This window comes from Aethina tumida, chromosome 2 (assembly GCF_024364675.1).
Source record: "Aethina tumida isolate Nest 87 chromosome 2, icAetTumi1.1, whole genome shotgun sequence".
NCBI classification, from domain to species: Eukaryota; Metazoa; Arthropoda; class Insecta; order Coleoptera; family Nitidulidae; genus Aethina; species Aethina tumida.
The window spans coordinates 31,382,432-31,393,854 of record NC_065436.1 but is presented as its reverse complement, the minus strand read 5'-3'; the positions used below and the strand labels follow the sequence as shown (position 1 = coordinate 31,393,854).

The 11,423-nt window shown below is 27.3% G+C and overlaps 1 protein-coding gene across 1 annotated transcript; it reads left to right on the top strand.

Moving 5' to 3' along the window:
• Positions 1 to 6: 6 nt before the first annotated feature.
• Positions 7 to 2,010, top strand: LOC109604702 (tyrosine-protein kinase SRK3). Its single transcript, XM_020021237.2, has 5 exons — positions 7 to 73; positions 364 to 553; positions 604 to 851; positions 914 to 1,470; positions 1,530 to 2,010. The coding sequence occupies exons 1-5, from the start codon at positions 28 to 30 to the stop codon at positions 1,845 to 1,847; spliced, it is 1,359 nt and encodes a 452-aa protein (XP_019876796.1). The 5' UTR covers positions 7 to 27; the 3' UTR covers positions 1,848 to 2,010.
• The last annotated feature ends 9,413 nt before the right edge of the window (positions 2,011 to 11,423 follow it).

Here is an 11,423-nt window from a genome sequence, read left to right as displayed (position 1 = left end):
CTGATACGTTTACATCCGTTCGCCATCATGGGGAACTGTTTCAGTTATGATAGTATTAATATCAAAGCAATGGGTAAGTTGTTACATCTTAATCTTAAAGAAAAAAATACTAATATTCAGTTGTTATACCGTTAAGTCAGCAGACAACAACAATTTGGCGAATTTACGAAAACGTTTTAAACACTTTAAATTTGTGTTTAGTATTTTTTTAAATATTCCCTTTTATAATTTTCCTTAAACCTTCATTTGGCAAAGTATAACAGTAAAAACACTTTTCATTCGATATCACTACTTTCCTTATGTTATCTATTATTCCGGAAGTTCCTTAGATTAATATTAACATTTTGTAACCTCTATTTTAAGGGACAAAAATGATTGCCAAAAGTGGTTTCAACCGTCCAGACTGTATAACTATTAATAAAAACGACGTGTTGGAAATAATTGAGGGGGGTGAGACCGACGAATTTTTGCTGGTTAAGAATAATACGACGGGAGAAAAGGGCTACGCCCCCAGACTTCTACTGGTTTACGAAATGAGTCTCGAAAGTGAAGAGTAATAGATTTCACTTCAGTCGCTTGTTGTGGTTAATCAATATTTTTTAGCTGGTATTACGGAGCAATTTCGAGGGCCGAGGTGACATCACAATATTTAACCGAATCTGTGAAGGATGGCACATTTTTAATAAGGAAAACCAATAAAAATTATCCTTATGCGTTATCGGTGAAAACAACGATAGATGGGCAATGTGTAGTTAAACATTATAGAATTTTTAATAACGAGAACCATGAGTTTTATATTTCGCCGGAGGCACCTTTCACCACTTTGGCGGATTTAGTAGAAAAATACACATGTAAGTATGGCAAAACTTTAAGATATCAATATCAAATATTTATAAACATTGTGTACTTACAGATAACGATTATAATATTTGTTGCAAGCTGACGGAGCCCTGTCACAAAGCAATGAGACCCAATGTATATTCCTTAAGTCCTCTATACTCATTAAACTGGGAAATTCCTCGTGCTGAAGTGGAGATTGGCGATAAAATAGGGTCAGGACAGTTTTCCAATGTATACACCGGAACGTGGAAGGACAAGAAAGTAGCTATTAAAAAAGTGACAGCTTGCACCGAAGAAGAAATATTAAACGAAATCGGAATAATGAAGAAGCTGCGACATCGGAACATAGCGGTTATCTTTGGATATTGTCAGACGGAGCCCAAACTAATAGTGACCGAGTACATGGAGTACGGTGATTTAAAACAATACTTACAGAAAACGCAGTTGTTGCTCAAAGATTTGATTTATATATGTTTTCAAATTGCCGACGGAATGGACTATTTGTCCTCGAGGAATATTGTACACAGAGACTTGGCAGCACGTAATCTTTTAGTCGGTGAGGATCTTGTTATTAAAATTAGTGATTTTGGACTATCTAGGCAACAGAATGAACGGGGAGTTTATATTATTGTAAGATCATTTTCGATTATTTTTATAGTTTTGTTTTAATGAATGTTTGGCTTTTACAGAAGAATCAAAACGTCAAATTAGCAGCCAAATGGATGGCACCCGAAGCTTTGGACGACGACGAAATCACGTCTAAATCGGATGTGTGGTCATATGGAATAGTGTTAGTAGAAGTTTTTACAAAAGGAGTTGATCCTTACCCTAAATACCACGATCTTTATCAATTAAAGAAAAAAATAGATTTCGGTTATCGAATGGAAAGACCTGACGAAATGCCTAAAAATATTTACAAAAAATGCCTGCTTTGTTGGAATACAGACCCATTGGAGAGGCCTACGTTTGCAAGTTTAAAGTCCTTTTTCGAAGACTACAATTGCTAAGACGTAACTGACATTCAGTGAGTATTGTGATACATAAAGTGACATTCTTTTGTTAGTGGTAGAAGTGAATAAGACTTGTTTACAGCCATTTTGCCTTTCATATCCCACTAAGATTGCCCTATACATTTTGGCTCATTGAACATAAAAAACACACTTATTTATTATCCATCGGGCAGTACCGCTCCACAAGCCAGTGGTGGCGGGAAGCCAACGGATCAACTGCAAGCCCGTCTGCAAGCTTGTTCTTCCGGGAACCAGTTGACAGGGGGCTGGCATCTTTGTCAGTCCCGTCTTCTGGTTCAACTTCACCTGTATATGTATATATACGCCCTTTTCCCCATATGTGCTTGCACATATGGTTCCCGATTGGTCATGATCTCGGGATCGGCACCCTTACACTTTCCCCTCTCTGTCCCAAAAAAAAAAACTTATTTATTTTGGAAATATTTTTGAAAAAATGAATTTATATTCTTAATTTTTGGAGTAGATTTTGGACATTTTTGAGTAGATCTTGAGATTTAATTTAAGAGTTATGTTAAGTCCACTTCAAATACGTTACTTGTAAATGACATATTTAAAAAATAAATCACTGAATATGAAAAATAAATTTCAACTGTTTAAATGAAAGGAATAAAACATAAAAATGTCTGAATTTTGGTACACCACTCTAAACTTTATAACTTCACAATTTATAGTGTGATTTTCGTAAATATGTCATATTCACGTAAAAAATTCAAAACTGACTTAATTTTGTGCTTTTTATTACTTTCAACACGATGATAAGAAATTTCGGCATAAATTTTGACTGAAAACCGACTTCTTCAATTTATTGAAGTCGCTTGAGTCTGAACTGTTTGTGCAATAACAAAACTATATAAATAAAAGTTGTAGAATGATCTTTAATTTGAGGTTTTGGTTAATCAAGTCGGTTAATTAGATCTTGAGTTATACTATATATAGGAGTGTTAAAGCAACTCCGAAATTGACAAAAATTAATTGTTGGAAAAGTGTAATTTAAAAAATCAGAAAAAGATATAAAAGACAGTAATTTTTCCCAATTTGAAAACTAATGTAATCTTTGATGTATATATGTAATTAAACTTATTTTAACATATATTGTTTGATTTTCACCCCACATCAATAATGAATAACAAGTCAGTACCTCTGTAGGTTATTTGAGATAATTTCGTAAAAGAACCGTGTCATTAAAATATTTTTCGTGGCCGATAAAAGGCGATATCCATAAGTCGCGTCCGTATCAGTATCGGGCATTCATCCGGACATCAAGATAATCGTGCGGCAACCGGGCTCCGTAACAAGGGAAAAAACCTTCTGAGATAGTGGAAGCAGCACGGCTGCCAACAGACTGTTATCTAAACCGCGAGAAATTTTTTACTAGTGCACACCTAGACGGTCCATGAGGTAATGAGTCAATTACGGAATCCCATCAGATAAGAGAATGCGCCCCACAACACCACTTTATAATTACCGGGCGCTCTACTGTTTACCATGTACTGTTTGTTGTTTGTTGGCTCTCTGTGCCCTGATACCCATATCCAAGCACAATTTACATAAACACGATCCACCAGATTCGCTATCGCTGCACACAACGCTCCATGTATGTCTCTATTACCGATACACTTCGTTAAACATTACTTTGCACCAGATAGCTGCGTCGTGATACACTTTTTTCCGCCGCCGTGTCGCTTTATCTCCGACGGCAACATCAATTTCTCATCGCGGAAACATTATTCCGGCGCAAACGAGACGATTAAATATTAAAATTTAAAAAGTATAAATTCAATATTCCAGGAAACCGGTCAAAAATCCGGACAATAAAATACACGTTGCGAAACTGGATGCACTCGAATCGGCGGCGGTTCCGAGAAAACGACAAAGAATAAGTCGGTCCGAACGGTCGAGATGGAACGCGAAAAATTAACGGAATGTATTACATTTTAGTTTATAATCCAAATGTTGATCTGAGTCGGGACCGGGCTTATTTACGGCCCAGGTAAATAACGTACAATATCGGAGCGAACGTCCCCGTTGCATTCTCGATAAATTATCGCGGATGTTCCAAATGTTTCGCGTCGGATTGCTTAACTGTTTCAGATTTCGCATCGCTGTACGGCAGGACGACAATTTTATCGTCGACGTTTTTAAGAAAATTTTACTAAACACAATTAATACGAGATTAACATTTGTTTATTAAATTTAAGTGAATCTTTTAATTTTAATCTAAATTAAATTAATTAATGTAATATTAGAATGTCACCCAGAAGACATTCAGATAATTTCATAAATTTTGGTATGCCTCTTAAAATAAGAAATGATTAAAATCGGAGAAGGTATTGTCGGTGTTTGTTATTTTTTCTACATATCTTTAAGGTATTCTCAAACAAGCGTGTACTTAATTTCATTTAGTAAGTTATACTAAACGTTTAACCAGTCTAGAGTACGAAGAAGAAATAATTTTGGCCAATTAAGCGAGTTCTGATAGAGGTAGGATAGTGAACAGAAATATATTGTAAAACCATGTTGGCAGTTATGGAGTGAAAAGGGCAGAAGTGGTAGGGCAAGTGGTTTCGGAAAACCCAGAGTTACTCTAGAGCCACAATACCGCCGTCTGAGATCATTGGCCCTAAGGGAGTTCAACGCGGATAATTGCTGATGAATTTTTTGCCGATGAAGGTAGGTTGTTACTCGATCTGGGTATGAGATCTTTTGGCCTACGGATTTATCGCCCTTTTTTCGACTTATTTCTACCATCAAATCATAGGCGACAACGTAGTGACTGATTTATGGAACGTCAACAGTGGATGAGGTGGTTAGTGAGTGGTTGTGGTTAGTGATGAATCATGCTTTTACTTGACCACCCAAATCTTCAGGCTTTTCCTTAAATAAACATGTGTAGGATATAATGGGGCGACGCTTAAGGAATTTACAGTACCCTCCACGGTTTCTTAATAGACTAAGACATCAAATCCAGTTCGTGTGGTATGAGATACCACAAGAAAATATCTATAATCTGATTACATCTCATTAGAAGAAGAGGTCCGACCCGTTACAAGCTTCTGACAATTTATGCTTTAAGATTTTTGTTTAATTTTTAATCAATTATTCTTCTGTAATAGGTTAATACTTTTCTAAAAAAATAGAATAAAACAAAGATATCTATGTGTTGTGTCTTTTTACACAATATATTTTCGTTACTTAGATTCTTAATGATTCAATATTCATTCACCGGTATGAATAAGTTTGTTTCTCGTTGACAAAAATGTACCGACTCCATTGGTCATTATTAGTTTTGAGTTGTGTTCATTTTATTTTTGAGGTTGACAAACGCAGCAACTTTCTTGGCAAAGTTTATCAGAAAGTGAGTTATTTACCTGCGCATCCACCAAATTAATTAAAAAAAAATTAAAATGACACCTTTATGAATATAAATTCTTGAAGGCATAAAATTTGATAAAACCTACATGAAAAAATTAAAAAATATACTTTATTTGTAACTAAATATAGAAGTAAATAAGTATTAGTGTAAGAAAAAATTAATAAAAAAAATTAAATTGACTAAACAGAATCAACCCTCGCATTCGCCATTTTTCCAAAACTTTTCTCCATTGATTTGTTGTCCATAGAGGTGAAGACAAAGACGTGAATAACACTGAAGATGAGGAAGACGCATCATTCCTATAATAAAGCAATAATTTGAATGCTAATAACTTACAGTACTTCGGTATAATTGACCAGTTGGAATCTGCAATGAACAGATAGTCGGACCTTCTGGTCTATAACTCTATCAGTGCGATAACAAATAGGCATAAATCTCGGTATCGTAAAATCCGTTGCAAATTTCCCCGATACCGCGAACCGTGCACCTTCCACATGTAAATATTAAGCAGAATTACAAAGTAAAGAGTCGCCGTTGTTTTATGGACAAAAAGCGGCAAAGATATTTGTAGAACAAGCGGATTCGTTTTTACGAAACGCCAGCCAGTACTAAAAGTGAAATATGATCAATTTCCCGTGGTCGTATGTGTGTTTTACCGGTTTCGTGCGTTTGTGTGTGCGCGGGAGATGCACCGAATGGTACATCTTTACGCGCGTTGACTTTCTAATGTGGAAATTTATAAGTCTTTTAGCTGCGACGCGACGTAGTGTGCGCTACGCATATTTTAAATTCCTGCTTTGATCGGCAAACACCAATAAACTTTCTATACATGTATTGAAGATTCTTTCTTCGACTTCTTATTGTGCCACATTAAATCCTAATGAATGTTTTTGGGACAATCAGACAAGTTCTTATATGGGGGGCTGCCAGCGATCCGCACTCGGGTTATAGATTGCCGTTTTAGACGTCCTCCGCTTTTTTTTTATTCGACACAAACACATTCGTTATTTAAACTCATTATTAATCACGGCTTTTACTTACCGACAACTGAGTACCAGTTGTACTTAGAAATTTTACAAACACAATTTTTAATTTGGAGTGAAAAAAACTCGCCTGTTGCTGTTTATTTTGTTCTAAATTTTTCTGAATAAAACTAAAAATTAATATAAAAATAATAAAATAAAATAAAATAGAATAAAATAGAAAAAAAAATAAATAAATAAATAAAATGAGACATAAGAATGGTAGAGAAATGCTTTCTTTAACTTCAAATACAGAAAGCACCCTTAATATGGATAATATTAAAACAAAGACCAAATTATTTTTTTTTGTCTAATATTATCTATTATTTTATTTTAATTTATATACTTTAATTTGTATAATTTTTTATTTAATTTAAGTAGTATAAAATAAAATATTATATTATAAATATAAGCTAGAAAAAAAAATAAAATAAAATATAATAAGAGAAAATAAAATAAAATAAGACAATATAACACAAATAATATATTATAAATTAAAAAAAAAAATGAAGAAAAAATAGAATGAAATAAAATCAAATAAGATAAAACTAAATAAAAGTAAAATATTATAGAATAATATGCAGTTCATTGTAGATATATTATTGTATTTTATTTTTGTTTAAGTTATATAAAATAAGAAAAACAAAGTAAAAATAAAACAATATAAAAATATAATTCAGTGAAATTTCAAATAAAATAAAATTAATTTTAAACACAATAAAATAAAATATATTAAGAGAAGTATAAGATAAAATAAAAAATAAGATAAAATACAAAATGTTAAATAATATAGATAAGATAAAAGAATATAAAATTAAATTAAATTAAATACAATAGAATAAATTATATTAAAGTAAGTTAAAATAAAATGTAATAATATAAAATAAAATATTAAAGTACAATTCACTGACAATAAAATAAAATTAAAGTAATTTGAATAAATATAATACAATAAAATAAAATAAATAAATCTTGAGAGTATAGTAAAATAAAAATTAAATTAAAGTAATAAACATAAATTAATAAAGAAAAATAAATTGAAAAAGATAAAATAAATTAAAAACAAAAAATATTTAATAAAAAATAAAATTAAATTGAATAAAAATATAAAATAAAATATATAAATAAATGAAAATTTAAAATAAAAATAATTCAATGGAAATAAAATAACAATAAAATTAACTTGATGTTAATAATGTAATAAAAAACAAAATAATTTAAAATATAATACAATAAAATAGAATAAATATAGAAATAAAAAAAGAAGTTCTTTTTTAATTCTAAATACAGGCGCCAGTGCGAATATGGATGATCAATTTTAAAATAATTTTTAATATAAGTAAAAATAAAATAATATAAAAATATAATTCAGTAAGAATGCAAATAAAATAAAATTAATTTTAAATACAATAAAATAAAATATATTAAGAGAATATAAAATAAAATAGAACAAAATAAATTAGAATAAGATAAAATAAAAAATTATAAATAGAATAAGATAAGATAAAATAATATAAAATAAAATACAATTAAAATTAAATTTAATAAAATTAAATAGAATATAATAAAATAATTTAAAGTAAGTTAAAATAAATTGTAATAATATAAAATAAGTAAAATAAGTAGAATAACATAGGATAAAATAAAATGAAGTAAGAAAAAACGAAATAAATGTAAATTAATATGAAATAAAATACGAGTACAATTCACTGACAATAAAATAAAAATAAAGTAATTTGAATAAATATAATACAATAAAATAAAATAAGTAAATCTAGTATAGTAAAATAAATATTAAATTAAATTAAATAAATAAATAAATAAAGTAAATATATAAATAAATGAAAATTTAAAATAAAAAATAATTCAATGAAAATAAAATAACGATAAAATTAACTTAATGTTAATAATGTAAAATAATTTAAAATAAAATATAATACAATAAAATGGAATAAATATAAAAATATCAAAGAAGTTCTTTTTTAATTCTAAATGCAGTCGCCAGTGCGAAGATGGATGATTAATTTTAAAATAATTTTTAATATACATATTTTTTTGAATATTTTATACATTTACCTTTGGACGTATAAAGAAAAAGATCACTTTAAAAATAAATAAAAAGTGTCAAATACCATTAGACAGTTAAACGTATCGAAAGCGTCCTTTTAGTGCGTCCAGAACTTAATGTCCGATATAAAGAATACGAGCATTACACAATTAAATTTATAGTCCACACATTATGGATAAAAGCACTTACGAATTATTTATGCCCCGACATTACCTGATGCGTTCCAACATTAAAAAAAGCAACGTGTAAGCCACGGGCAGTAAAATTTAATGCTTCAAATTTATTGCATAGCACCTAATAAAGTACGCCCCGGCGACGGGCCACATTAAAGGTCATGGTCTATATTTCGATTCTGGAACACGAAACAAGAAATTGCCGGTCCTCATCAGCAACGGCGGAGCGTATGCGTGTCCTGTGTATGTGTGTGTATCTGAATTCGTCCCGACAAAGTCTGATTCGTTACACTTTTCGTCGGTCCAATGCCGAAATGCATCGCGTATTGATTGCCTCGGGCCACGAACGTGAATTCTGTTGCTTCATTTTTTTTTCTGTGTGGTTATTAGGTGAAATATAACACCCGAAATCGATTAGAAATGAACGGAATGTGACAGGGCAATAATCTTGATTTATAAATGTAATGGATAAATTTCGTTCTATTGTGAAATAATGATTTTTATTAAAACATCACGTTTATACGCGAGATTAGAAACAAGACATTGGGCATATGGAACATGTTTTGTTGTAGTGAAAGTTGTAATTTTAACTTTTGACTCTGAATACTTGGCCTGGAAAAATATTTTTTTTTTTAATAATTTAATAATTTATCCAGTTTTTTAAAAATTTATAAGTAATAAACATATTTTCTTTTCAATTTTCTAACAGAATTTTTAAAAATTTTTATAATATATAATTTAATAATTTTTAATAGATAAAATTTAAAAATTAATAATTAAATAAAAAAATATTTTTTTATATTTTCATTATTTCAAAAATATTTTTTAAATTTATGTAATCTTTAACAATTATTTTTTAAGCTTTAGTAATATTTAATTTATTTATTTTATTTTATTTATTACTTCACGATTTCTCGATTTAATTATTGATTATTTCATATATTTTACCTTTTTTTATTTTCATTGTCCAACAAAATTTTAAAAAATTCTTTTTTTTTTATTTTTCACACATTTTACACAAAATATAATTGAATACAATAATATAAAATATATTGATATAATTTTAATATAATAAGTTTAAAAATAATAATTAAGATATTTCTTATTTTTGAGATATTTAAAATATTTTAAAAATTTACTTAATTCTTTAACATGTTTTTTATTTTAGTAGTATTAAATTTATTTTTAATTATTTTGATTACCTTACGATTTCTTGACTTGAATTTTCTGATTATTTCATATTTTTTTCCTTTTGCTATTTACATTTTCCAACTAAATTAAAAAAATCTTATTTCATTTTCACAAAAAAAAATATTATATATATTTTAATAATTTTTAAAAGAATATTTTTTAAAAATAATAATTATATAAAAAAATATTTTTTATTTTTGAGATATTTATTATTTCAAAAATATTTAAAAAATTTAAACTATATATTTTTTTAAATTTTATTAATATTTATTATATTTTTAATTATTTTACTTTTTCTTAAGACAAATTAAGAATTATATGATTATCTCATATTTTTATTTTTCTTTTTTTCATTTTCCAACAATTTTTTTTTTAATCTTTTTCACACGTTTTACATAAAAAATTTAAAATTTATATTTCAATAATTTGTAAAAAATTAATTTTAAAAAATAACAATTATATAAAAAGATATTTCTTATTTTCGAGATATTTTTTATTTCAAAAATATTTTTAAAATTTACATAATTCTTTAACATTTTTATTTTATTTTAGTAGTACTTAATTTATTTTTAATTATTTTTATTACAAATTTCTCAATTTAATTAACAATATTGTGATTAACACATATTTTTTACCTCTTCTTATTTTCATTTTCCTACAAAAATTAAAAATATTTTTCTTCTTTTCTACATAAAAAATTTAATTAGAATTTTATTTTTATCATTTTTAATAAATATTGTACAAACATATTTTCTTATTTTCGAGATATTCATAATTTTAAAAATATTTTTTATTATTATACAATTTTAGTGATTTTTTACAAATTTATTTTATTTGCATTTTTTTATTTATTTCATGAATTTTAGAAAGACAATTTTGTATGTTAGAACATTTTTTATTTTTTATTTTATTAGAATAATAAAAATATTATTTTATCATTTTTTGAAAATACAATTTTTTATACAATTATTTAATTATATGTTAATAATATTATACTCATTTTATTAGACTTAAATATTAAGTAAAGCTACTTTATTTTTTTACCTTCTCATTTATTAGAAATTATATGTCAAAAATTAAATATATATTTTTATACAGTTTTATTTTGTGCCTTAAAACTATTTATCAAATTTTTATTATTTAAATATATTTTGAGAATTTTAGTAATATTTTTCAATTTTTTTTTTATTTATTTTCACAAATTTTTATAGTAACAATTCATATAATAATATTGAAAAAAATCATTAATAAAAAATAATGATAATTATCAAAATTTTTATTAATTTATTACATTATTTATAAAAATTGTTAATTATAAAGAATAAAAGAATATTCATATTTTTATTTTTTTACAATGTTAGATACAAGAAACATTTTCTAAGTTTGTTAAATTTTTAATTTTCGTTCAATGAATTTTAAATATATACATTTTTTATAATATTTTTAATGAGTATGAGTATAAAACAAGAATATTGATTGTTAGTAAATTCAAGCTTACGAATATATTAAAATACAGAAACATGTCCTCGGTGGTACGAATTTATTAGTCCAACAGCGGGTATGATGCATGTTATGAGAAGAACCGTGCGTCCCCGCGGTGTTATTGGTACAAACAAAAACCATAACTGTAACGTTTTATGGATTTCCTGTTGAGCTGTCCAGTTCGATATTTTCATGTACGATTAGGCGAACATGAACTTCTACGATAATCCAAAGCCGATCCAG